The 27,768-nt window shown below is 40.6% G+C and overlaps 5 protein-coding genes across 16 annotated transcripts in view; 3 read left to right on the forward strand and 2 right to left on the reverse strand.

Annotated features, from left to right (window-relative positions):
* The window catches only part of LOC129744014 (tubulin monoglutamylase TTLL4-like), a 69,868-nt gene extending 64,721 nt beyond the window's left edge, over positions 1–5,147 (forward strand). For 6 of the 8 annotated variants that reach the window (XM_055736316.1, XM_055736314.1, XM_055736318.1 and 3 more), the window contains 4 exons: positions 24–946; positions 1,028–1,189; positions 1,255–1,533; positions 3,920–5,147. In XM_055736316.1, the coding sequence (XP_055592291.1) occupies positions 24–946; positions 1,028–1,189; positions 1,255–1,533; positions 3,920–4,345 (1,790 nt within the window). In that variant the 3' untranslated portion in view covers positions 4,346–5,147. The other 2 variants (XM_055736320.1, XM_055736319.1) reach the window with 2 other exon arrangements.
* Positions 5,148–14,764: 9,617 nt separating this feature from the next.
* LOC129745057 (myotubularin-related protein DDB_G0290005-like) lies at positions 14,765–19,860 on the reverse strand. 2 transcript variants are annotated; one of them, XM_055737882.1, is made up of 7 exons: positions 19,753–19,860; positions 18,306–18,446; positions 18,046–18,097; positions 17,805–17,921; positions 17,075–17,739; positions 16,896–16,999; positions 14,765–16,509 (listed from the first exon to the last, which is right to left on the reverse strand). In XM_055737882.1, the coding sequence occupies exons 5-7, from the start codon at positions 17,628–17,630 to the stop codon at positions 15,136–15,138; spliced, it is 2,034 nt and encodes a 677-aa protein (XP_055593857.1). In that variant the 5' UTR covers positions 17,631–17,739; positions 17,805–17,921; positions 18,046–18,097; positions 18,306–18,446; positions 19,753–19,860; the 3' UTR covers positions 14,765–15,135. The 2 variants fall into 2 exon arrangements, with proteins under 2 accessions (XP_055593857.1, XP_055593856.1); XM_055737881.1 differs by having other exon boundaries at positions 18,225–18,446.
* An 812-nt stretch (positions 19,861–20,672) lies between these two features.
* On the reverse strand, positions 20,673–22,066 carry LOC129746251 (40-kDa huntingtin-associated protein-like). The gene is made up of 3 exons (XM_055739830.1): positions 21,853–22,066; positions 21,527–21,794; positions 20,673–21,471 (listed from the first exon to the last, which is right to left on the reverse strand). The coding sequence occupies exons 1-3, from the start codon at positions 21,936–21,938 to the stop codon at positions 20,920–20,922; spliced, it is 906 nt and encodes a 301-aa protein (XP_055595805.1). The 5' UTR covers positions 21,939–22,066; the 3' UTR covers positions 20,673–20,919.
* LOC129746252 (28S ribosomal protein S21, mitochondrial-like) lies at positions 21,166–22,692 on the forward strand. 4 transcript variants are annotated; one of them, XM_055739834.1, is made up of 2 exons: positions 21,166–21,283; positions 22,279–22,692. In XM_055739834.1, the coding sequence occupies exon 2, from the start codon at positions 22,386–22,388 to the stop codon at positions 22,647–22,649; it is 264 nt and encodes an 87-aa protein (XP_055595809.1). In that variant the 5' UTR covers positions 21,166–21,283; positions 22,279–22,385; the 3' UTR covers positions 22,650–22,692. The 4 variants fall into 4 exon arrangements, with proteins under 4 accessions (XP_055595809.1, XP_055595806.1, XP_055595807.1 ...); XM_055739831.1 differs by lacking the exon at positions 21,166–21,283 and adding an exon at positions 22,088–22,214; XM_055739832.1 differs by lacking the exon at positions 21,166–21,283 and adding an exon at positions 22,090–22,196.
* A 1,610-nt stretch (positions 22,693–24,302) lies between these two features.
* The window catches only part of LOC129749115 (probable actin-related protein 2/3 complex subunit 2), a 154,368-nt gene continuing 150,902 nt past the window's right edge, over positions 24,303–27,768 (forward strand). Inside the window, exon 1 of the mRNA XM_055743998.1 lies at positions 24,303–25,223. Within this exon, the coding sequence (XP_055599973.1) occupies positions 25,150–25,223 (74 nt within the window). The 5' untranslated portion in view covers positions 24,303–25,149. The remainder of the gene's footprint in view (positions 25,224–27,768) is intronic.

Genomic DNA, 27,768 nt, shown 5'->3' on the forward strand with positions numbered 1-27,768 from the left:
TTTAATCAATATATTTTTTTCAGAAACAAACGACTGGATAGGTATTTGGGGTAAACATATGAAGAGTCCGTGTTTCAAAACCTTACGTCCTTACCAGAAGTTCAATCATCTGCCTGGAAGTTTTCAGATCGGTCGCAAAGATCGCGTCTGGCGGAATTTGCAGATACTGATGAATCGTCACGGCAAGAAGGAATTTGGTTTTATGCCACGCACCTACATCATACCTCAGGATCTGAAATTGCTGCGTCAGATGTGGCCGAGGTATAGCCAACGTAACGCTAAGTGGATTATCAAACCACCGGCTTCGGCCCGTGGAACCGGTATCAAAGTGGTCAACAGGTGGTCCCAAATACCGAAACGGAAACCGCTCATCGTACAGCGCTACGTAGATAGACCGTTGCTGATCAACGGAAGCAAGTTCGATCTGCGGTTGTACGTACTGGTGACCTCGATCAATCCGCTAAGGGTTTATATGCACACCGACGGGCTGGCGCGGTTTGCCTCGGTCAAGTACAGCGAAAAATCTGACACCCTGTGCGACCGATACATGCATTTAACCAACTACAGTATTAACAAGCTGTCAAACAACTACAGCGCCAACGAAGACGCTGACGCTTGCCAGGGTCACAAATGGACCATTAAATCGCTGCTTTCGTACTTTGCCGAACAAGGAATTAACACCGAGCGGCTGTGGGGTGCGCTTAGAAATTTAGTACTGCGAACGGTATTGGCCGGCGAGGGACCCATTCATGCGATGTCGAAATTGAACGTCGGCTGCCGTTATAATTGTTACGAATTATTCGGTATCGACGTTTTACTCGATTCGGAACTGGTTCCCTGGCTACTGGAGGTAAACATTTCACCATCGCTGCACTCCGCATCAACACTGGATGCACACGTCAAGGGTCCGCTTGTCAAGGCTTTGCTCAATACGGTTATGTACCAGGTAAGTTTTTAAAAATTTAATATCTGTTTTGAACATGTTTGAATCCCAAAGGTAATGGTTACCTAATTTTAATTTTTGCAGGTACCACCAAGGATACCACAAACAGAACAAAAAGAAATACTAGCAGAACAGGGCCTTACTGGTCCGCTGTGCTTCGATAAACGGATATATGTTACTGCCCTTTCGAAAGCGGAGAGACTGAAGCACAATCATTTTATCCAGAAAGATTTGTTACGAGATGAGGTGAGTAGAAGCAACCAACAATCACTTACATTGAATTACGTGAATCATTTAAATTTTCTTCGCAGTATTTGAATTCAATCCTGGATGAATTGACCCCGGATGATGTACGCTGTTTATTGCTCACCGAAGATGAGCTAGCCCGAAGTGCCCCCCTGGAACGCATCCTCCCAGCCCCCAATAGCCACCGGTTTGTTGCCTTTACCGAGCATCCTCGGTATTACAATAGATTACTGGATGCTTGGGAATATCACTACAGTCACAACCGAACGGAAGGAATTTCGTTACTACAGTCACTGTGTGCCCAGAAAGTTCACCTCCAAGTTCCGCCAAGTACGCTGAAGAAGGTAAGAAAAAACTCTTTTATTCACGCTGAATTTCCTGGCATCCAAACGCTTAAATCCATCCAAAACAAGGACAAGATAAATACCATAAGAGCATGACATGTCTCGTATGTTCCTATCCCTACAGCCTGAAGGTTCAAGTACCAACCGAGGGCATCCGTCCGAAGACAAGAAACCTCCAAATACAAACACATCACAACACGAAGATATTACTAAATGCCCTAACAGTACACCACACTCTAATGTAAATCAAACACCGCCAAACATTATTCGCACCAAGCATCAAAATCAAAAGCAAAACTCGGAATCTAAATTCCCAACCACGAAAGTAAAAGCTCCCATCCCGATCAAATGATCCCACCAAACCACCACACAGTTTTTACCAATATTTATCGCTAGATGAAAAACTACTCTATACTATTTTCAGCAGATTACTACTGTAAATATGTCTGGATGATTATATTTACGTAGTCTTTTTCCTAAATTATTGTTAACTGTTTCTCAAAATTATATCTTTTATAAATATGTTCTTTACCACAAACTCTCATTATTCAACAAAAAAAAAACTCATAAATTCACGTACAAATCCGTGAAACTGTGTACAAACCTCAATCACTCGACTTTTTCCCAATAAAATTCCTCGAAACTCAAAAAAATAAAATAAATCGAATCAAAACCTTGAAGGAATTTTGGGAAACCTTTCGCGTGGCATACTGGCGCTGTCGAACGATACGCGGTCGTAAGTGGCTCATTGGTTTTTATTTCCTCTTTACTATTACTTATAAGTACATATACATTAGGTTTCGTTTTCTGATAGTTTTTTTTTCGTTGACATAGAAGTTTAGAGAGAGTTTGGTCATTCGATTTATTTCCCCGGCAATAGGCTTTCTGCCTTTGCGCCGCTGCTAAAAGGTTTACAAAATTTCGAAACTCAAACTTAGTTGCGTTGGCTTTTGTATGTTATGATGTTCCATTGGGATTTAAACAAAAAATTGGTTGTTTAAAGTTGATTAAAACCATTTTTTTTTTTGTTTTCTTAGAGCTAGACGTTGTTACTGTGTGAAATTGGATTTTTTTAGGAAACTTGTAGACTTTTTTTCACAAACAGTTTATTAAAGGCCTTTTATAAAGTTTAAATGTGCCGAGAGTATTCGTTTCACTCGGTTAGTAGGGAAGAGGACCGTAATACTTGTAGACCATGTTAAAACATGTATCTGAACATCTGATTTATGAAAATCAAAATTCAAGATAAATAGCTGCAACGAAATATGATAACTTTATTTTAAATCATTATTTTATAGTAATAATAAAAAGTGATAGTAAAAATTTATCTTAATAATTGCTTTTGAATTCTCTTAAACAACATTTAAAATGAGTAGGTAGGTATATACATTTTCTGTTTCTTAGTCTGAAATCCGAATATTTGTTAAAGGTTTAAAGTTTTTGAAAAGTAAGTTCTTTATAAGTATTGAATTGTTTTTGACTGTCACCAGAACGTCTTTTCTGGTTTTAAAAAAAAATTTTTTTGAATTAGGGGCCAAAGTATTCCTTCGATATATGTAATCAATCTACCTTAATGTAGACTACGGTTCATTACTTGTATGTAAACATTTTTCAGTACGATAACTAATTTACTTGTTAACATTCAGAATTTTGTTCTAAACTTTACATTTATCATCATTAAAAAAATTAAATTCAAGTCAAATCTCTCGAACCGCTTTCTAACTCGTTTGAATTTTTTTTCCTGTTCAATTGATTGATCGTTCTGATTAAAGGCCATCGAGGATATAATAGAATCGATGATTCAAGGAGAAAACAACATATTTAGAGAACCGTTAACTAGCGATCTATATCCTGTTTGAATAAATCTAGTTAGTATTTCCTAGTAAGTTGTTCACCACATATTTTCCAAGCCAAGATACTCAATCTACCCAACCAAAACAACCCGAAGTAAAAAAAATCATTAGCTGTGGACCCAGGTAAATTGAAAGTAGTAACAACAGTTTGTTGCGTTTCGAGTTGTGGTAAAATTAGCATTAGTTAAAATATTTCACGATAAATAATATTTTTAGATATTGTTTTCCTTGTTGTTTCCTTATCCAAATCCTTCCTGTGTCCTATTGAAAATTGATCACAAAAATATAGGCAATCGTAGCATCATCGCTCATTGTCATCTTTCATTACCATATTCATTAGAGTTAACATACATTGAATTGGAAGTTGTCGTCCAATGCTAGACAAGCGGCTCTAATAAAATGCAGTTCCATTTTCGATGTTGTAATTACCAGTGGTGATTGTATTTATCCCCGGACGATATTTAAAGCCATGTCATTTGATTAACGATTTATTATTATTGTACCGAATCTAACGCTATCATTTCTCATGCCAGGACTCCAGCAATAACAAGCAACTCGAGCAGAGTAGCGCAAACAGCGAAAATGGATCGCAGGACAGCGGTATACAGTCGGACCCAATCAACGGTTCCGATCTACACTCGCAGGAATCCATCGGATCGAATTTTCAATCGCAGGAATCCTTAAACAAACTTGATTCGGAAACCGCCATCGTCGACGCCGATAGAGATATGATAGAAGAAGAGCTAGCTGCCACGACGCTGCAACTCAACCATGGCGACAGCCAGACGAGCTCTAACGCGTCGATTAAAGAAACCTCAGTCAGTAATAACGATAAAAAAGACGAGGAGGAAGACATTCGACTGGGTGATAAAATAAAACAAATCTTGGACGACGCGCTACTGCTCAAGCAGCAGCAATGTGGCGAAAATACCGAAAACGCCATTATAATACACCAGTAAAATATGTAGTGTCCGCATCGGCGAGCAATTGCCCTGGCGGTTTCTATTGGTCTTTAGTAACAATTCAGCACTTCAACCTTTTGCGCAATAGAAGGATACAACCCCTCAACACCTCTCCTACTTTAGTCGTGGTCACCGTTTCCGTGGTTAATTTTCTATTTATGGTTAAAGAGCTAAAAACATTGATAGTGTATAGCGGGTTTGTGTTTTATAAGACTGATCCGATGTGTTCTCTGACATGATGTGGAAAACTGTAACAAAACTAGCTCGAGCAGTCGCATAACACTGTGCCCCGTTAATAGATGCTATTAAAAACTACAATTCAAAAACCCGAGACCGGTAATATGGCACCAATAGAAATATCCCAGTTTTATCCTTATTTCAAAATTTCAGCAGTTAGACAAGGCAATATAAATATGAAGTTAGTTGAAATTTTGTGTGAAAAACACATTTGAAAATATTCACGGAAACGTGATAGTAACGAGGAATCATGGAAAACTCGAATGTTCCAATAGCTTCGTTTTAATTCTCTATCAATCGGAACAACGTAGAGGGGAAGCCAATAGACGAAAAACCGATAGAGTTTTTCGAGTTTTTTTTTTTCAATTATCAATCTATGTGAAAAAAGTGTTAAAAAGAGTTATGAAACGACGGAGTAGATACACGCGAGAACAAACAAACAAAAATCTAGATTGTAGCAGTAGTTTTAAGAGAAGTGTCGAATTGAAGAAAAAAAAAATGAAAAAGGCAACAAAGCTTATAGGCATGTAACTGAATTAAAAAGTCGTTTAGAAGATTTGATTCTCTGGTGTTGAGATTATTTCGATCCGAAAGTGCCATCATCCTTTCCGAAGAAAAAGGCTTACGCAGACCTATGGTACGTTAACGGATCACAACACCGAAAAAAAAATCATGGTAACCGTTACCATATCCGAGGGTAAATTTAAAAATAAAAACAGATGGTTTTTTTTCGAGTACGTTTTTGGTTATCTTGAACAACAGATTAGTTAAAATTACTATGTGAACGTGTTATGGTGCGTTATGGTGGAATGACGGTCAATTTTACTATGCCATGGTATTTAAGACAAAACTATGGTAATTTATCCATGCATTCAATGAAATAATTTAAATTTTTAAAATGCTGGTTTATTTATTCATCACACTGTTATTTTTTTCACATAAAATATTTTTGTCATCATTTTTGTCATTAACACTGTATCAGGAACTATATGCCAAAACCAAACGTGATGAAGGTTCCTTCTACATTTTGTTTCCGGTGTTCCGCGGTTTTCCTAAGATTTTATTTTGGTCTTCTCGAATCATCATCTAAAAATGTAAAAAAAAAAAAATATTGTGCAGAAATACTAATAAAATTTACTTACTCTTGAACATTTTATAAACTGTTGAAATTTTCGGCCGTTGATGACTCTGCTTGCACTCCAGATTGTAATGGCCTTCTGCGGATAAATAAAACAATGTATCTTTTGTGACATATCTCACACCAAAACACTTTACCTTTAAGATCGCGGCACATAGCACTAAATCAATATTGTTTCCAATGTTTCAACAAAAAATTAAAATCCAAAGCCATTTCAATGGCAAGGAGTCAACAAAGTGCAAGATGACACAACTAATTGAAAGTACTTTGGCTAACGGCAACCATGGTAAAATGTACCACAGTATTGTGACGATAACCAAAATTTTATATTCGAATGCACAAAACGTTTCGCATGGTAAAATTAAGCCTCTTTTTATGTAGGTTTACCATATTTTCTTTTGACCCGCATGGTAACATTAACCAAAAGATCGTCAAAATAACCGAAACTTCATATTTATCAACAAATTTTGCGCATGGTAAAGTTAAACCTCTTTTTTCATTAAGGTTTACCATATTTTTTTCTGCCCCGCATGGTAAAATCAACCAAAAAGTCGTCAAAATAACTAAAACTTTATTTATCTCGACAATATTAACGTATGGTAAAATTAAACATTTTTATTCATTTTGGAATACCATGATTTTTCTTTCAGTGAAAAGACCTGCCCTGAAAAAAGCACCGAAGGTATGTATACTAAAACTCATTGTTAAATAATTCTCAAATTACAATTTATAAGCATCGCCTTAAACATGTAATCGATGTAAAGGGTGTCTACGATGAAATTGCCACACTATAACGCAGCGAAAAAGTTTTTTAGGACCAAAGAATTTTCCTTTGTTTAGTGACCAAACAACGGAAAATTACTTTCATTCTGGGACAATTAAAAAATCCTTTGTTTCTAATCTGTTTTCCTTCATTTCAAAGAATTTTTCACCTTACATTACTTAGGTACATTGTTTTTTTTTTTTTTTTATTTACAACTAGTTTATTAAAGGCCTTTTACTTTTATAAAGTTTAAATGTGCCGAGGGTATTTGTTTCACTGGTTAGTAGGGAAGGGGGCCGTAATAGTCGCGGCGACTCAACAGTTAAAAAAAAAAGAAACTTTAAATAATGGAAAAGGAAGGGGTTTATAGGGGTTATTCTCCAATATCAGTTTTCCATTAGGGTCCGGTGGTGGCCTCCTGTAGCTGTGGATTCGGTAGCTATGGTTTGGTATCGGTTTCCGACCTTCTGGCCAACCTTCTTCAGGAATGTGTCGAACCCGTTGGATGAGAGGTGGTACTAATAAATAAACAACAAAACAGACATTAAATGAAGAACACACAAGGGGAGAGTTTACGTGGGTAAGCGGACTAAACGACCAAATCAGACAGCTTGAGATATTTGTAAATTGGGAACAAATATCCAAAATCTAAGTTTGCCAGAATGTCTCGAATTGGAACACCAGGTAATCTACCTCGGGCCCTAAGGGTATCCAGTAGCCAAGCCCTCGTTTGACCATACCTTTCACACGTCCATACAACATGATCGATGTCGTGGTAGCCATCCCCACAAACGCAAACATTGGTTGTAGCGAGATTAATACGAAACAAGTGCGCGTCAAGCCGGCAGTGATTTGACATGAGCCGAGAAATCACGCGAATGAAGTCGCGACTCAAGTTAAAATGCTTAAACCATGCCTTCGTCGGAACCTTAGGGATAATCGTATGGAGCCAACGTCCCTTTGTGCCATTGTCCCAGCTAGACTGCCAAGCGTTAATCGCTAAAGTGCGAGGTATTGAAAAGTATTCATTGTAAGTTATAATCCTCTCAAAGATTTCACCTTGTAACGCGCCCACCTTAGCCAATGAGTCCGCCTTCTCATTGCCTTGTATAAGACAATGAGACGGGATCCAAGCTAAGGTAATCCTATACGAATTTTCGATCAGAGCGCCCAATATCCCTGAAATTTCCAGCAAGAAATGGGAAGAGCGCTTCATCAGTTTCATCGATCGAATCGCCTCAACGGAGCTGAGACTATCCGAGTAGATGAAATAGTGGTCTACGGGCAGTGTGCGAATGTGTTCCAAGGTGCAGTAAATAGCGGCTAGCTCAGCAGTGTAAACGGAGCATGGCTCTCGAAGCTTGAACGAAGCTTCAAAGCCCTCATTATACACTGCGAAGCCAGTCGCGTTGTCGATTCTAGAACCATCGGTAAAGAACATTTTTAAAGGATCAATTTCACGTACTTTTGAAGCAAAGATTGAAGGAATGATGTTGGGTCGGACGTGATCTGGAATTCCACGGATGTCAGCGGTCATGGACAGATCGAATTTTATCAAGGAACTGCTAATCGGGTAAAAGTGACTCGTGTCCGAATTTAATAAAGAAGGATTTATTTCTAATTGATTAAAAGTTTTATAATTATTTACATATTTTACTTGCGGATTAATATTCATAAGCCTTTCCAAATTTTCTATCACCAAAGGATTCATAGTTACACTTCGAATTAAGAAACGTAGTGATAAATCGAGGAACCGATTTTTCAACGGCATTACACCCGCCAGTACTTCGAGACACATCGTATGTGTCGATTGCATACAACCCATGGCAACACGCAAACAACGATACTGTATTCGTTCCAGTTTAATCAGGTGGGGTTTCGCGGCGGACCCAAAGCAAAAGCTTCCGTATTCTATGACCGACAGTATCGTTGTTTGGTATAACCTGATGAGGTCCTGTGGATGAGCACCCCACCAGGTTCCAGTAATCGTTCGAAGAAAATTGATCCTCTTTTGGCATTTTTGTGTCAAGTACCTAATATGTTTTCCCCAGAGGCATTTAGAGTCGAACCAGACACCCAAATATTTAAAACTAAGAGATTGAGTTAGAGTTCTACCCATCATAAGGAGCTCTATTTGAGGAGGGGAATGTTTCCTTGAAAAAACTACTAACTCGGTTTTACTAGGCGAAAACTCGATACCTAGATTCCTGGCCCAATGTGATAAGTTATTAAGAGTTTGTTGTAACGGAGGTTTAATTTGAGTGCCTGTTTTACCTGTGATATGAACAACACAGTCATCCGCAAGCTGTCTTAGCGTGCAATTTTGTGCCATACAAGCATCGATTTCTCGGACATAAAAGTTGTATAGCAGGGGGCTTAAACATGAGCCTTGGGGTAGACCCATGTAACTAATTCGTTTAACGTTGGTTTCTCCATAACTAAAATTCATGATTTTTTCAGACAACAGGTTATATAAAAAATTGTTCAATATTGGTGAAAGTCCGCAAGAGTTAAGATTACTAGATAGCACTTCTAAGGAGACCGAATCGAATGCCCCTTTGATGTCCAGAAATACTGCCCCCATCTGCTCTTTTTGGGCAAACGCCAATTGAATGTCTGATGAAAGTAATGCTAGACAGTCGTTCGTACCCTTGCCTCTACGGAATCCAAATTGTGTACTTGACAACAGATTGTTTGATTCAACCCATTTATCCAGCCGAAAGAGAATCATTTTTTCAAGCAATTTCCGGAGACACGAGAGCATTGCAATCGGCCTATACGAATTGTAATCAGAAGCTGGTTTTCCCGGTTTTTGGATGGCGATAACTTTCACTTGTCTCCAGTCATGCGGAACAATGTTCAGTTCCAAACACTTATTGAATAATTTCAATAAACGTTTTTTAGCTGAATCTGGCAGATTCTTCAACAAGTTGAATTTGATTCTGTCCAGTCCGGGAGCTGAATTGTTGCAGGACCAGAGCGCAAGTGAAAGTTCGACCATCGAGAATTGATCCTCAGTTTCGGAACTATTCTCTGTATCCCGGTATATTTTCAGAGCTGGTGCTGCGTCCGGGCAGACCTTTTTCGCGAACTTTAATAGCCATCGACTCGAACTTTCCTCACTTTCGTTCGTGGGAGTGTGATTACGCATGTTTCGTGCTGTTTGCCAGAGTGTGCGCAGAGACGTTTCTCGAGATAACCCATCAACGAATCGCCTCCAATACCCACGTTTCTTGGCCCTGATCAAGTTCTTGAACTTGCGTTCCAAAGCCAAGTAACGTTGGAACTTCTCTGGCAATCCGGTTCTGCGAAACTCGACAAACGCCTTGCGCTTTTCAATTCCCGCGCGAGAACACTCACCGTCCCACCACGGAGTAGGAGGTCTTTTCAGGATCGTCGAGTTTTCGTTTCGTCTGAGCTGTGCCCCGATTGCACAGTCCACAATCGTCCCGGAGATGAAACAATACTCTGCCTCCGGAGGCAGTTCGTCCGTTGAGTTGATGGCGTCGCTAACACTCGATGCATACTTTTTCCAATCTATATTCTTTGTGAGGTCATAAGGAATATTGATTTCTTCGGGTGGACTACGACCACTGTTAATAGAAATATGGATAGGCAAATGATCGCTTCCCTGAGGGTCTTGGATTACCTTCCACGTACAATCCAAGCTCAGAGAGGAAGAAGCTAAAGAAAGGTCTAAAATACTATGCTGTGATTGGGATCCATTAATTCGAGTCACTTCCCCATTGTTTAAGACAGTCATGCTGAAGTCGTCGCACAGCTCATAAATAATGTTAGCACGTTCATCATCACGTGAGCTACCCCAGCCCACGCCATGGGAGTTAAAATCTCCCAGAACTAGCCGGGGTTCTGGGAGAAGTGAAATAATATTCGCCAATTGGTTCCGGCTCACGCTTGAATTTGGCGGAATATATACCGAGGCTAGGCAAAGGTCTTGACCTTTAATTCTAGCTTGGCAACTAACGACTTCAATACCTAGAGATGGTTGTAGTGGAATACGATAGAAAGAGTGGCATTTCCTGATCCCCAAAAGAACGCCACCCCCTCTTTGACCATCACGATCCAGGCGAATTATGTTGTGGCTATGGAAGGTGAAATCTACGTTTGGAGAGAGCCAAGTTTCGCATAAGGCGAACACATCACAATTCAAATTGTGTACCAATATTTTAAATGGGTCTAATTTTGGTAAAATACTTCTGCAGTTCCATTGCAATACAGAAACAATTTCTCTCCCCTCATTGGATGAGTTAGCCATCGAAAGAAATTGCTTCTGCGATGAGGGTCATAGTGAGAGCTTTCTTTTTCAAGAATTCTCTCAAAAGGGGTACAAACATATTAATCATAGTCCTCCATCCTGCTGGTACACTGAAAAAGTCCAGGATGAACGCAACAATTTCCGAGAATTTCATCTTACCATCAGCCGAAAAGCTGGGAAAACCATTTGACGATGGATCAGATGCAGTTTCTCTGGGAATTGTTGCATTCCTGTTAGCTACTGATGGGCCTGAATTCTGAAGGAAAGCCTGGGGTTTCGGCTTCCCAGAAAGTGGAGGGAAGTCCTTCGGGGACGGATTTAAACCCGGAGGACTCTGAATAGGAGGGGCAGAATTACTATTTCCACTTTGAGGATTTCTTTTAATTTTAATTTTGCTGGCAGCTAATCCGGTTTGTTGTTTTTTAGTGATGCGTTTCCTTTTTGGAGCCTGTGAAACATTATTTTTTTAAAAATGGCCCAGTTGATGTTCCTTCACATGGATCCTCCCCTTCGGATTCATAGTCACTTAGAAGGTCAAACTGGTTCTCTGAGACGATTGGCAAAGACTTCAGAACCATGTCTCTATAGGACATTTTTACTCGATTTTTTAGAGAAGTCTTGATTTTTTCCCGGCGCGATATGTACTTCGGACACGCCGAGAGAGCATGAGATGCTTCCCCAGTGCAATATAAACACCTGTTTGCTGCTGGTGTTGTACACGAAGCTTCCTCATGTTTCTCCCCGCACTTAGAGCAGCGTGCCTGATTGCAGCAGTAGGCGGCCGTATGATCCAACTGCTTGCACTTCTGGCAGAACATGACCGAAGGCACATAAAGTCTCACAGGTAGACGAACCTTTCCGATCGCAACGTAATCAGGAAGTGCAGTGCCGGAAAAGGTAACCCGAAAAGAGCTCGACAGGGAAAATGTCCGTTCTTCCCCCTCGCCAGATGCTGATTTTAGTTGACGTGCGTCCAACACCTTGACCGTTGGAAGAGCAGGATCCTTGAATCGGCCAACCCCTGATTCCATTAGGTCATCGACGGTCAAGCCCTTTTCGGTTACCACTCCGTCGATTTCCACGTCACGAGCGGGAACGTAAACGCGGTACTCGATCGTAAACCTCTCGTCACAAGCAATGGCGTTTGCTTCCTTCAAGCTACCAACAACAACGCGCATTTTGTTCCGACTCATCGGCTGGTAGCTGACTACGGAAGGGTACGATCGGTCGAGGGTTCGGGAAATTGAAATTGTGTTTAGAGGTTTCGATTTGGACCGGAAGTACACTACCCACGGTCCCGTCGATTCACTCTGGTAAACCCGACGGCGAGGAGGAGGTTTCGGCAACGTTGATTCATCATTCGTTAAAGGAGGGCTGGCACTACCAAATATAAAGGGTGTAGTGTTAATGGGTTGCTGAATTGGTTGAGTAGCGGGGATAGGGGAGTCTTCCGTATCGGAAATATACATCGGTGGAGAGGGGGTAATGGAAAGATGGTCTAGGTACATTGTGTCAAATAAAAAAAGAGTTTGTTTTATACAATATTTTTCTGAATCAAAATCTTTTTTTTTTTGGTTCAAACACCAAGATTTCTCTGAGTGATGAAATTGCTCTAACTTTTTAACCGTTGGGTAGAATTTAATGAACATTTGGCTGGATTTAGTTCATACTGCATTGTTTACATCCTGCAAGTTTTAAAGTTCTGTGAACAAAACTCGCGGAAATGGAGTCGAAAAAACAGCTCGTGCGTGATAAAATCTTGCGCATTTATCACGAGAACAAGAATCACTTGCATCGTTCCATCGCTAAAACGTTGGGAATCGCAAATTCCACGGTGTCGCGAGTGATTAAGCGGTTCGAGAAACGATTGACCACCGATCGGAAGCCAAGAAGTGAAGGAAAAAGTATTTCGTACAACACCAAAAATCACAACCGCGTAGTTGGGGCCTTCAACCAAATCCCGAACGCCTCCGTTCGGGATGTGGCTAAGAAGCTGCACCTAAGCCGAAGTTTTGTCCAGAAGGCCAACAGTAAGGCTGGGATTCGAACGTTCAAGGTACAAAAGGCCCCTAATCGCGACGAGAAGCAGGACTAGTCCGCCAAAACCCGTGCCAGGAAGTTGTACTTTAACACGCTGACGTAAGTTGAATGCTGCATCATGGACGACGAAACATATGTGAAGGCCGACTTCAAACAGATCCCCGGCAACCTGTTTTTCACGGCCAAGGATAATTTCAGCGTTCTTAAGCATGTCCGCACTCATGTCCATTCCTGGTTTCGCAAGCCATCTGCACGTGCGAGAAGCGGAGTGCATCTTTCGTTACCCAGGACACGATGAACGGACAGGTGTACATGAAAGAGTGCCTCTAGAAGCGGCTGCTTCCTCTCCTGAAGGCCTACAACGTCCCAACAATCTTCTGGCCGGATTTGGCCTCATGCCATTACTCCAAGGACGTGCTGAAGTGGTATGCGGACAATAAGGTCAATTTCGTGCCGAAAATGTTCAACCTTCCCAAAACTCCGGAGCTCCGCCCAACAAAAAGTACTGGACGATTATGAAGCAGCACCTTCTTAAACGACCCAAGGTAGTGAAGACAGCCGAGGAACTGAAGAAAGTATGGGTTTACATGCAAAAAACGGTTGATTCCCAGGTTGTGCAGAATCTTATGGCCGGGGTTCAGGCCAAGGTGCGGGCATTTGCGTATGTACTTGGTAGATCGGTTGAATGTTACAAACGGAATGACAATTTCTTAAAGCATCATAAGACTATCTTAATAACTATGGCTTGCTACGAATTCGTCATTCAACACTCCTACCTAAGACGTAAGACAACTTGCTTCCTGGACCGATAACGCCATATACTCGGCTTCGCACGTTGATAATGCCACTGTCGTCTGCTTCCTACACGATCAAGATATCGCTCCTCCGATCAAGCCAACGATGTTGCTATCAGCTTTGCGCATGTACTTCAATCCATGCTTCGATGTACCTTGGAGATAACGCATGACGTGCTTCACTGCCATCCAGTGTTTGGGTCCGGGATTCTTGTTAAACCGGCTCAGACAGTGGACGGCAAACAAAATATTTTGTCGAGTGCTCTGTGCCAGGTACATGAGGCACCCAACTGCTTCTTGGTACGGAACATCCTTCATGGCTGCCAATTCCTGTTCGGTTTTGGGGCTCATTTCGTTTGACAACCTCTCGCTTGTATTTTCACGGGTTCCACACCCGGCTTGATTGTTTAAGCCCGTACAGACCTTTATTCAGCTTACACAGCTTCGTTCCTTCGGTAAATCCCATCGGCTGCTCCATGTAGATTTCCTCGGAGGAACGCGGTCACGGCGTTCATTTGGTCGAGTTCCAGATTGTACCTCACGGCTAGGGCGAAGAGATATCGCAGTGAACTATACCTAACGACAGGAGCGTAGGTCTCTTCGTAGTCGGCCTATAACCTGTTGTAGAGAGCTATTCAGTAGAACGACTAGATCGGTTGAATGTTACAAACGGAATGACAATTTATTAAAACATCATAAGACTACCTAAATAACTATGGCTTGTTACGACTTCTTCATTTCAACAAAAACTCGAATTTTGCGAATCAATTTTGTGTGTGGCAATTTCATCGTGGACGACACCCTTTATCAGCAGAAATAGTTCTGACTAAATTTTAAGGTAGGCTGTCAACAATCTCGGCTGGTCAATAGGTTTCCTCCTAAAGAAATTTAAATTGTTTTGGAAACGTCCCTTATTCTGCGCCGCGCGTGGGATGACGATAGACGAGTCACTCGATTCCAGGAGTCGCTTTAGCTGAAGAACGTCACTTAGAATGAACTTTGGGAGTGATCCTCTGGCACTTCACTTACACCGACTAACGGAATAAGGTGACTAGAGTCCCGTAATGGTAAGGTGACTCGACTATCGCCACCTCACGTGTGGCGCAGAATAAGGGCCAATACATAGCCACAGGAAAGGCATTTTCGAGAAATTACTCATACCACTCGGTTTATGTATAAAATGATTTTATTCGGGTCAATGGTTTATATAAAAAGATCGTTAACAACTTTTTCATCACCAATCTTCTTTTAATTTGTGTGTCTTTATAAACGTTCCGAAGGTTTAATCTTAAAATATAGTCATATGTATTTTGTAAAAACTCATTACATGAAAAATACGAAACGTATCGAACAAATATCTCTAGGTGTATAGCGTCTCAGGTAATTTGGGAAGAAGATAGACTGATACACGACAGGAATAAAAAAGAAAAGAAAGAATAATCAAGACGTCAGCCTCCTGGGAAATAGAAGTGAAAAAAAACGATGGCAACTTCAGGAAGTGGAGCGCTATGTATTATTTCCGAGTGCCTCTTCGGGGAGTCAATGAACGTTTTCTTTATTTTCCCGCTTGATTCGTCGCACACCAACCGGAACGACTGTGGTCATTTCAGGATGTTGCGAGCTCGGTTCTGCAACAGTGGTAGTAGCATGCTGTACATATTGTGATATGATGGTTTGGTTCGAAGCGACGGCAGGTGACGATGATCCTTTGATGCTTTTCATGCGATTCATTTTGTTCTCATCCGCACATTTTGTGGTTATTGCTGTGCGAACCATCGGTTCCGAGACCTTGCAAATTTTAGTCACGATAGCAATGATATCTGTGATAATTTTTTGATCCAGACGATCTTTCACCGGTTTGGCCCGATCGCCCATGAATGCTGGGGAAGGCCTTCCGGTAAGCGTGTGAGAAGCGAGAATTTCCCTAGTGAAGAGTGTCATGAGCAGCTTACGGGTGGCTACCTTGTAGTTGGTCCAATTGATGGCGTTGAGGATTTTCTTTTTGACCATGGTGTTGTTTGGACCGATCGGGGTTAACGTGGAATCGTCATTTGGGTCGTCGTCTTCATCATTCCAGTCTTTGAGCACTTCGTTGATATCTGCATTATTATCATTGGCGGCCGGTTGTGAATGGACGCTTGTGTTGCTGAGGCTGAGCGCCGATGCCGACAAGCGATTGGAAAAGTTCAGATTCTTTGGTGTTGAAGCGGCCGAAGAGTTTTCGTCAACGATAGAAAATTTGCTCTGGTTAAGTGAAGCGTTGCTGTCCTCATGCATACAAATTGGCTCTATCATCAAGTTGGCCACCTTATTCGAATAGGACCCGGCAACGCTGCTCGGAGGACGGTCCCTACTTTCCTCTCCACCAGTTCCCAACACCACGTAGCTTGCAACGTTTGGCACAGGTGATTTTACCTCGGAGATTTCATACTTCTGCATTGCATCCACTTTTGATGCGATGTGCTTCAAAGTATCAGAGAAGGAATTCAATTGTTCCGCGATGTCAAACATCATTTTTCGGTTGTATTCATTTTCCATTCGCATGCTTTTCTGTTCGGACAAAATCGTTTCCTGAAGGGCTAGTATCCTCAAAATTTCCGATCGGTTTCCATCGGTCGATGTTTGCGGTGATTGTTGTGGCAGGCAGCGAGGATCAGTCTGCGTCTGCTGATCGAACGTCATCGGAGGTGACCGAAATTGCTGCTGTTGCTGCAGGTGGCTCTGATGCTGTGTGGACAATGCCACAGAAGCCACCGAGGGTGAAGGTGACAGTATGCGTTCCGTTTTGCAGTTTGCGACCCAGTTTGCTGTAGAAATCTGTGACTGGACTGGCATTGGTTCAAACTCCGGGCTGGCAGGTTCTGGCTGTTCGTCCGACTTTCTGTCTGGTACCTCAACACGACGCCGTTTTTGCTGTAAATAAGATCAACAATCAATAAATCATTACAACAAATTTTGAAATCTATTGATGAAGGTGCATTAGGGTTATATTAAAAAAAATCTTTCTTTGCAGTACGCTAAGTCCATAATAACGTTTCGACCTTAATTCTTCAAATGAATCTTCTATTACCTGCTATGTGTTAAATCTTGACCACTCATGATTCTTGGGAAGGTAGACTTCACTGGCTATATTAAAAATTTTAAGAACTAAGATACAAAATATAGCTCATTTAGCGAGGACTAACGACTATTACCAATCATATGCTTTTCCTGTGGTCGGCTTTTTGACGATTTGGGTTTGATTGAACCCCAAAGAATTTAATCTGAAAACATGTTCCATAATAGTTTATTCTACTTACTTCAACGCTCTGCACCACGGCCGTAGCCCGTTGGTTGCGAAAGTGGTTGTTGGCCGACATTTGTCTCAACTGTCGCACCTCCGCGTCGATAAACTGCTTATCATCTGTAGAGGAGGAACAAAAGATTGCGATTAGACAACATCCTATAAGAAAAAAAAAATTATCACAGAATAACTAACCGGAAATGATGACTACCGTAGCCTGCTGCAGTTTCTTGCCCCTTCGTACATAGATCACCTTGCCGGTGTGAATTGTTTCACGGGTATTGGTTCCGTTGCTATCCAGTATCAAGTCGGAAGAATCTATCACCGAGTAGGAGATCGGTTCCCCCGGAATTGCCTCCCATTCTATAAGTAGCCACATCTTTTTGACCAACGATGGGGTGGTCATCGGTACTGACTCATTGGACATTTCGATGCTATGGTTGATTGTACTTTCAGCTTGAGAAGGTCCTGAACTGAGGAAGTGGTTCAAAATGGTTGGCTTAACAGTGTGGTTGGATTGAACAGGTTGCTGTTGCTGGGGGGCTGTGTGATGATAATGGTGCTGTTGATGATGGGGAAACTGCTGTTGTGGAATTGTTACATATTGACCGTCCGGTTTGGAAGCTGTCGACCCAACGGTTATCACTCCAGAAACCGCATTGGTAGATCCGGCGTTGATGTTGGTGTAAGGCGATTGATTTATGCCAGCGAATTGAGGTGTTGTTTTCCGACCATCTTGCGTCGTTGCCATACTGGTTCGGAAACCAGCTGATTACTACGATCAATTGGAATTTACTTCCAGAACCAAATTCCAACGAAGCACTAGGATAATCCCACTGCGCACTGCTCTATACGGAAAACTATATTGAAACAACAACCAATAATTAGTAGAAGCAGCTGCCGTGCCACTTTCAACAATTCTTACCTAAGCAGGTAATATGAAACGTCCGGTTGGTGAAATATAGATGGGCCAAGAAAACTTTCCCAGAAAAAGGACGTTAAACTGCTGGCTGATCGCGAGAGGACTGGCCAAATCCGTAAACTGGAATGAATCGAATTGAATGAGAAACAGAAGGTAGGATAAAAACCGCCAAATGCCAAACATTGAACGACGTTTCCTGTATGATTGTGTGGGTAATCTGAGGTACGTCCTTACCAATACTTACCTATTTCTTTCCGGTGCCGGAGAAGATGGGACCGATCATGAATGATGAATGGCTACAAAAAGTTTTTATGAATGAATAATAAAATCAGCACAAACTTTTATTATACTTTTTCCAAATGGAAACATAATCAAAGTTATATGACAATTCAACTTCCTACATATTTTGAAAACTTTCAATACCTCATCTAAAATTTCATCATTATAGATTGAAATCCTGTTTGGCAAACATTACGGGATAACGTGTGAATCTCAGCCTCTCACCTCGTTTGTAGACGAACCTGCTCTCTGTCACACAAAAGGCGGGCACAGTGAGTGTATAGATGCGTACGGCTGATTCTCCGAAATGGACGATAGTGGTGTTGTGATTCGTCGTGGGATTCGTGTTTACCCAGAAAATGTGCTCTGAAAGAGGTCCAACAAAGGAAAATGGCTTCCAATAAGAATATCGAAGGAATTCCTTATGTTACAGTGGTGACCAATTAGTTAGCACACTTTACAAAAGCTTAATTTGAAAAAATCGCTGAAAATTATATCAAGGCATTCATGTTTTTAATTACTGTATGTTTGCTGCATATATGGTTTTTGAGGTTATGTTTACATTTTATACTCGTTCAAAACCTTTAAACATGAAAAGCAATAAAGCTCGCATTATTGCTCATTACGTCGCATGAAACAAAATTTAAACAAACAGTTTTGTTACAAAAAATACAAAAACTGACATAAACTAGTCGCAGCTTCTTTTCATTTTGATTATTTGTAGCTTGGACAACATATTCTCTATACGAAATAAAAATTTTAAAGTTGTTTCGATTACTTTTGCAGCAGTTTTCTGTTAATTCTTAAGATTTTTCATACGACGTAATGAAAGCTCACGCGAGAAAGAGCATAATATGCGATATTATCGCTATTGCGTTGTGTTTGTCATTGTTTTCACTCGATCTCAAAATTTGAAAACTTATAATTTTACAAAATTATTTTCACCGAGTTTACTTCTATAGGACTGAAAATTCTTTCGAAACTTGAGGCCATTTTGAAATCATGCGAAAAAATAGCTTCAAGACTTTCCCACAAACATCTCGTCTTATGAAGAATCTTATTGGATAAACTGTTCGAAAGAAACTTTTAAAAATTCGAGACTGCAATATTCTTATTCTCAAGGGAATATGTATCTGAAATCGTAATGGCAATAAATTACAACCTTATTGGAAATCAAAGTTCAACTTTGAAAATCACATTTTATATAAGAACTTCAATGTTGAACAATGTGCTCTAAGAAGATTCGAATCGGAAAATTTTCTCATAAGATTAATTTGATTATATTCTGTTATTTTGTATGATCTTTTTTGGAAAATGAATTGGGCTATTGAAAGCTTGAACATTTCAAATTATAAATAAACTGCTTAGCTTTAGATTAAAATTAGTTTCAATCTCGTCATAAAGGCTTAAAAGATCTCGTAATTATTAGCATGATTTATTTGACCAATTAGAAAACGACGGTTAGCGGAAATTCTGACACCAATACGACTGAACCTTATGCGCCAGTCATACTTTTGTCCCATTTTCAGAATGAAAGTAGTCTTGTTGTATTGGTTGAATGAATTCAATAGGAATCCTTAAAATATCCCAAATATCCCGCACAAATGTGAATAACCGATTTCTCATCTGGCCGTTTTTCTTATACCTTCTGCGGGATTGATTGTGATCTCACCTTACTCGCTTCGCATATCTTTTTTACCTGTTGATGAATGCGGGAAGAATTTTGTCATTTTTTAGATGATGAGAAGTCCCTCAAATCGGTGATCCATTTTATTGCACCTTGTTTGTACACTTGAAGGGTATAGACACTATAATTTCATATAGTCTGGCAAAGAGAATGACGGGAGCCAATCGAACTGTCATTCGCGCGGAGCCAATCGAGCATTCTACGATAATGTTCAAGCTCTTCATAACTCTCTCCAGATGCAAAATAAAAAATAGTTTCTCAGATTTGTAAATTACATGCTATTTTAGTCAATTCAACTGGAAATCGCTGTTGAAAACTATATTATGATTTATAGATGAAAAAATAGTGAAAATTATGCTAAATAACTTTAGTTGATGTTATCAAAAAGCCAGAAAAACTTTGTGAATCACAATACTTCAACCATGATTTTCCAATATTTAGAAAGTTTGCTCGATTGGCTCCGCGAATGACAGTTCGATTGGCTCCCGTCATTCTCTTTGCCAGACTATATGAAATTATAGTGTCTATATTGAAGGGTATGTATAACACATGCTTTTTCTGTAAGGTTCCAAGCTTGAGGTTAATACAGAGCATAAAATAAAATGTTGATCATTTCTTCAGTGTTTCGACCGCAATTTTTTGTTGGAGTATAGAATCTCTCGAGAATCTAATTCGTTCTTATAATTTAAATTGACTATCCTTCTGGCTCTTTGACAAATGTGTATGTACATATAGTTTATAGTTAGAAAAAATCCCTACTTATTCAAAACATAAATTCTTTCTAAAAGACAACTCTTAGGATATTTTTCGTATAGATAGGTAGTTTAAGATTTCATCAGAAACTTTTTCGAGAATCTAATTCGTTCCAATAATTAAAATTTCTTTCTAAATAACCACTCATAGGATACTTTTTGTATAGGTGACTTAAGATTTATTTCAACAGAAACAGGGTTAACATGTCATACATTCCAAATACTTTTATACTTATCCTGGGAATATCACAAAATGTGATTGATATCGTTATATTATAATATAAGAAAGATTACTTGAAAAGACTTATGGCTAGTACATACATAACATGTTATTTACATCAACAGCAATACATCAAGGGATTAGGTAATACGGTGCTAAGAAATCCCTCTACGCCTAATATCATTTGGAGTACTTGGTCACGAGTTCTTTCAGCAACACCTGTTGGGAGTCTCCCAGTTCAGCGGAATGGCACAACTGATCCCTAACGCTGATCAGTGATTCGATATCCTTGGCCTGGCAGGATACGACCAAAGATTGCAAAAGAAAGAAAAGTTCTTCCGAAAGATTCCCGCTATCCTGTGGTTGCGATTGACCTGACACGCCATCGATGGCTGAATATCGTTCGATAAACTTGTGATCGTATCGCACCGAGGGCGGAAGTTGCAACAGGCACAGCAACAGAAGACGGGAAATCTCTACCCGGCGCAGGACCTGTTCATACAGGTCCTCGCACCGACGTTCTGTGACATCGTCGTAGATTTCTGTGAGTTTTTCAAACGCGGCCACGTAATCCTTGGAGCGGATACTTTCTTCGGCCGATTGCTCCAAGTCCCAAATGCGATGACAGGGCGAGACAAAATTACTGGTAATTTCCACATTCGGGTTGACTTCTCTCAGCTCTCGGATGATGGCTGCCTTAATGACCGAATCTTCCTGTAACCGGGAAAGAGCCTAAAACAGATAAGTCCATTTATTTAAAATTCGTTGCATTTTATATGAATCTCACCTGAGTGTAGCAACGAAAAGCCCCCTCCAGATTATCTCCGGATATGTTGTTTCCACCGATGCGGGTTTGTTTTTCGTGGGCCACTCGGAACGTTCTGGCTGCCCTCAGCAGCGCGTCAACTTCGGTGGCCTCGTTACCGATCAGTTTCTCGCACTTGGCCTGGCCCATGTAGCAGAGGGCCGCATATTCGGGTAGAAATGAGCTATTGAAGCTGCTGGCCAGGGACCCAAACTCATCGGCCACTTCCGTAACGTTCGGTGCGAATTGTCTGGTTCGATTTTTGAATTTCAATGATTATGGTATTTAATATTAGAGGCGGCACTTACTTGAAGAGAACTCGTTGAATTTTCTTCAGTTTGTTGCATGTTGTTTTATACTGTTGAATCAAATCCTTGTGGAATTGACTAGTCATCTCTTAAAACGGTTCCAAATCCGGATTTTCACTTTCCGTAACTTGTATGTAGACGGTACCGATTTCTAATTAGAAACTAATAATTGCGTCTCTTTACGCCTTTTTCGTAAACAATTGAGCTTGAGAACTCGCATGACACTTTTGAGAACTGTCAACATTTCTGTTCAACATTTAAATTCTTATAAGAAGTTTTATGTTTCGCAGAAGTGATGTGCATAGTGAACGTGCGGCTTTAACATAAATATTGCTTTGAAACAAGTAAATTCAATTGTAACTGTACAAGAGTTCTGTGTTTTCGCAGGGTTTTAAGTGATACTTATTGCTTTTCCTTTTATTCCAGCTCCAGGTTTTTTGAATCACAAAATTAAATCAAGCATTGATTTTTACGCAATCTCAAACAACACAGGCAAACACAGTGGGTCATCAGGATTAAACCTCTGGCCAAAAATGCGACACGCAAATTTCATCGCGAGAACCGTTCTGGTTCAGAACAACAACATCGAGGAAGCCTGCCGGGTCCTGAATCGAATCCTGGGCAAGGAGGAAATCTTCGATCAGTTCCGACGCACACGGTTCTACGAGAAGCCGTACCAAACGCGGCGGCGTGTGAATTTTGAACGCTGCAAAGCCATCTATAATGAGGATATGAACCGGAAGATTCAGTTTGTACTGCGCAAGAATCGGGTTGATCCGTTTCCCGGGTGTCAGTAAAGTTATTTGTTAATTATAATATGTAGAAGTTTATAACTGTTAATTGTTGAGTATTATTCACATATCACTTCTAGTTTTAGTAATTTTGAAATCAAATTCAGTAGCATTCTCTCTTCATATAGGTACTCTGTAGACTAGCGATTCGTTTAAGAGAAATTCAGCGAAGCTTGTTTTCTAAAAGCCCTGATTTATTTAAGTCAAAATTATCGATTTCCCCATTTTCAATCGCAAAATCATTACAAAGAATGAAAATCCCGAAATAAATATGTGTGCTCTTAAAAATCGAAACATAAGGCGCATTAACTTAATGATTCGATTTTTAAGACCCCCAAAAATTACGGCGTGCTCGTAAATTGATTTTTTCTATCAAAGTGATTTTTTCTATCGACGCTGGCGTTCGCAAATTAAACAAACAGTAGGTATACAAAAGCATTAGAAAGTGATTTGACATCTATCAAAAAATCGATGCTTCACCCAAAAAATCAATTTACGAACGCGACCAGTGATCAAGGACAATTGGGTAGATCGATGATTTTTGATTGATTGATTTATTTATAGAGGCTTTAAATAATTAGTTCATTCGCCTCTTTTGAAAGTATAATAACAAAATATAAAATTGATACAAAATGGTACATTAAATAAGCTTAAATAATTCTGTTGCTCGCAAAAACTCTAACAAATTGTTCTCGATCTCCTCTTCGTTTCCCAGGATATTACGCACTTATTCGCTGATTATTCGCTGTACGTTGAGACTCATAAACTGGACATTCCGCTAGTATACGTTCGATAGTTAGATAGGAACCGCAAGTTTCACACTCCGATCGTTGGTTTGGTTCTGTATAATGACTGTGGGTTAGTCTTGTATGACCCACACGCATTCTTGAAAGTACACGCTGCTCATTTCTTAGATCGATGATTTTTATTGATGGTTCATGATCTTAAAAACGGATAATACGTCAGGATTTGTTGATACCTTAAGCCTAGTCCACACAAAGAGACGGTTCGCCTCGAGACGGCCTGAGCGTCTCCCATTATATTCGGGAGACACTGAGACCGTCTCAGGTTTTCAACAACAACAACATTTTAAAGTTCGATCTAATTTAGAATTTTCTTTTCTTTTTCTGTTTTATACCTATTTGATTTATTTTAAGAACACCCATGTGAAAAATAAATGCACAGCCCACTATAAAAAATTAGTACAAAGTACGTATCACACATTTAAATAAGGTTTATAATGTTTCGAGAGAGTTGTGCGTGACTCTCGAAAATTCCATCAAAAATCACCGGGTTTTCAAAAAACGACAGGGCCATAATTTTTTTTTATATTTTCAAATTTCGGAATTTTATGCATTTTTAAGCCATTAATATTTATAGGGTCAAAATCGAAACTGTAAGCGCATTGAGGCACCCTCAATTTAAATCTGTTTCAACTTAAAATTTGAAGTGAAAAGTTTATCAAACGATACGAATGTTGTTTGCAGCAAGTGCATACCGCCCTTACAAACATATTTACAACATATTCTTATTTCCCTCGTTTTCCAATACGAAAGGGGAGCGATAAGTTTTGAGAATTTGGTCGACCAACTCCCAGGCCGCCATTTTGCCGCTACCCATCCGGGGAGGATTCAGCAAACATAAACCCGCACCCGCAGAATGTCAACACTCATGCAAGCAGAGGGCCTTCTCTTTCCGGCAGCCGGCGATTCAGAGGGCGCGTGAACGAAAGCCACCGAAGGCGGACCTGTCAAAAGATGGGAACTGGAACTTGCTGACTGACTTCATCGCATGCAGACATCGGCCCCGCAGCAGCAGAGCAGGAAGAACAGTCATCGTCGACGTCTCTCGTGCATATCGAATTGCAAAAGTGAAGTGAAAAAAGAACGATCGCACCTTTTGCTCGCCAGTTTCGGTCGTGTCGGGAAAAGAAGGAAAAAGTGGTGTTTCACAAATTTTAAAGCCAACGCGACTAGATAACTGGGAGGCGTTCTCGGTTGGAGTTCCGAGTGTTATTCGGTGGATGGACGAAAGATTGTGGGGAAGTTCTCCTTGACGGAACTGGGACGGCTCCGTGGCTGACTAGAGGCTGCGGCACTGGTAGTTTTTTTTTCTTTTATCGACGTCAAGCCGCCCCCGGAAAGTGTCCGCTAGAGGTGGATTACTTCTTATTGCTGTAGTTTGTGTGTGTGCGCGGGAAAGAGAGGCAAGATTGGTGGTCAACTTGTCGAGTGCGAATTGTGGCTTTCCTGCGGGTTCTTGTTATTCCTGTGTTTGTCCAATTTTCCCGGGATAGGGAAACGAAAAGTGCTATTGCCCTATATTGTGGTTAACGTCAAAAGAGTCCGTGTGCGGACCGGATGCTGTTCCAACTTGGCTGCACCTCGGGAGCCGTAATCTGGGATACTGAATGAAAAGTTGAAATTGGCCGTCTTTACGTCGGATTGAACGTTCCCTTTCCCTTGGACAGACAGAAAGGCTACCTACTGCCTGACACCGGTACAAGATGATTTTGCTCGAAATCAATAACCGGATCGTTGAGGAAACGCTCACCGTAAAGTACAAGAACGCCATCGCAGGGTGAGTAATACTTCCGGAATTCCATTTAGTCATCCATGTCCCACTAATGTCGAATGTGGTCAGGTCTGATTATTATTATTAACTTCACTGATCAGCAACTGCTGCATTTTTTTTTTTGTTTAATTTTATAATTGATCGGGTTTTCCTTAAATGCCTTGATTAAACATTATTTTTTTAAAAGACGTACACCGTCTTAGCCGATTTAGGCTTTACAGACTGAATAAATGACGTGGACAACATAAGATTAACATTTAACACCCAGTACCGAGATGGAAATCGAACCCATGCCATCAGTGGACCAGCGATTACCATCTTACCACGCTAACCACTCGACCACCAAGACGCACGTATTAAGTATATATAAAAAATATCATTGAATTTAAACCGAATATTGAAATGCATGTAAGCTTCTTTAGCTTACCTAAGAACTGAAGTTTAGTTTCTCAGGCTAACGGTTTTCTTCTTTCGATAATATGGGCTTGGCCGGCATCGTTATTGTCTCATATTGCAGAATAGCCGGGGTTAAATGAATGCTTCTTGTAGTACAATTTCATTGTTGAGCTCTTCGAAAATATCAATCACAGACTCCTAAGCTTTTCTATAATAAACTAGGCCTCTCTGATCACTACAATCTAGACCAGGGGTCGGGGAACTTTTTGAATCATTACCGTATCTGTAAACACTGAGCGAGCTCTCAAAGCGTTTTCTTTAAATGCCTCAGGGAGAAATATATACTTCTGCATATGCCGCTAATTTCTTTACTTTCGAAATAAAACCAACAAATTCATAAAATTGCAAAATGAAAATACATATATGTACACTTTTCGCTCACAAAATATTCACTGTTACTCTCAAGAATATCACTTTTACCCCATTTTGGGTAATTTACCCCTGTTCCCCGACCGCTGATCTAGACTCTAGAATATCAAAGTATGAGCACGTATGAGGTCCTCAAAACTGCACTGAGAGATTGTGATGTTCGTTTCCAGCATCTCGAATTTGGTTCATTGTGCAATGTTGATCATCTCGAACCAATAACGGAGTACAATCTGTACGCCATGGTCATAAACTCTATAAACAAGCTTAAGCTCGTAAGTATTTTTTTTAAATTTTCAACAAAAAATCTAGACACAATAATGCTATAACCAACAGGAATGCTCTAATAACAAGTTAATGATAAATAAATAAATAATAAGATAAAGAAATTTTTCCTTATTCCTTCAAATTTAATACCTGACCACCCATGCCAATGTAACTTATCGAAAATTCTTTCTTCATGTACTTTCGGTGCTGCCATCTTCTGAAAGAAGGGATCGTAACAGGTTACTAAAAACCTTGTACACAAGCATAGGCCAAATTGATACACGGAAAATAAAAAAAAAAGGTAAAATTTACCTTTTTGCGAGGTGAATTTTTTCCACCCCTCTTTCGAGGTAAATTTTACCTTTTTTTCGTTCACTTAGCAAAAAGGTAAATTTTACCTTTTTTCAATTTACCTACTTACTTACTTACTTAATGATCCCGCGCCGATCCTCCGGTGCATAGGGCCGTGGTAAAAGACCTCCACTGTTGACGATCCGGAGCCAGCGTCTTCACCTGGTCCCAGTCAAGATTCTCGTCGACAGTTCGGATTTCAGCGGCTAGGCTTCGCCGCCACGAATTTCTGGGTCTGCCTCTTCTTCGATGACCTTCTGGATTCCAATCTAGCGCCTCTCTGCAAATCTCGTTTTCATCTCTTCGCAGCGTGTGCCCAATCCATCTCCACTTACGTTCCCGAATCTCGATTTCTAGCGCCCTTTGATGACACCGGCGATGTAGTTCCTCATTCGAGATCCAATTGCCAGGCCACCAAGCGCGGAAGATATTCCGCAGGCAGCGGTTTACAAATACTTGCAGTTTTCGCGTCGTTACCGCATATGTGCACCAAGTTTCGCACCCGTACAGCAATACGGATTTGACGTTTGAGTTGAAGATTCGGATTTTCGTTCGTAGAGAGATCTGGCGTGACCGCCAGATGTTTCGGAGACTCGCAAACGCAAATCGGGCCTTTCTTATCCGGGTTTCGATGTCTTTTCTGGTACCACCATCAGGCGTTATCTGGCTACCAAGATACTGGAAGCACTCCACTTTCTCAACTTGTTGCCCAGCTACCATGAAACTGGAGGGATTTCCTGTGTTGATCTCCATCGACTTGGTCTTTCCGACATTGACTTTGAGACCTGCTGCCTTGGAACTTTCGGTGAGATCGTCGAGTTTGCTCTGCATATCTGGTTGTGTTTGGGCGAGCAAAACAATATCGTCAGCCAGGTCAAGGTCGTTCAGTTGCTCCATTGTTGAAGGATTCCACGGCAATCCTCGGTTCGGTGCACAGTCAATCGATCCAATCAGAATCTCATCCATTACGATGAGAAAAAGTAGCGGTGATAGAATACATCCTTGTCTCACTCCAGCAGTTACCGGGATTGGTTCGGACAAGACACCGTCGTGCAAGACCTTGCACGAAAATGCCTCGTACTGTGCTTCGATGAGATGGACTAGTTTCTCT

This window comes from Uranotaenia lowii, chromosome 2 (assembly GCF_029784155.1).
Source record: "Uranotaenia lowii strain MFRU-FL chromosome 2, ASM2978415v1, whole genome shotgun sequence".
NCBI lineage: Eukaryota > Metazoa > Arthropoda > Insecta > Diptera > Culicidae > Uranotaenia > Uranotaenia lowii.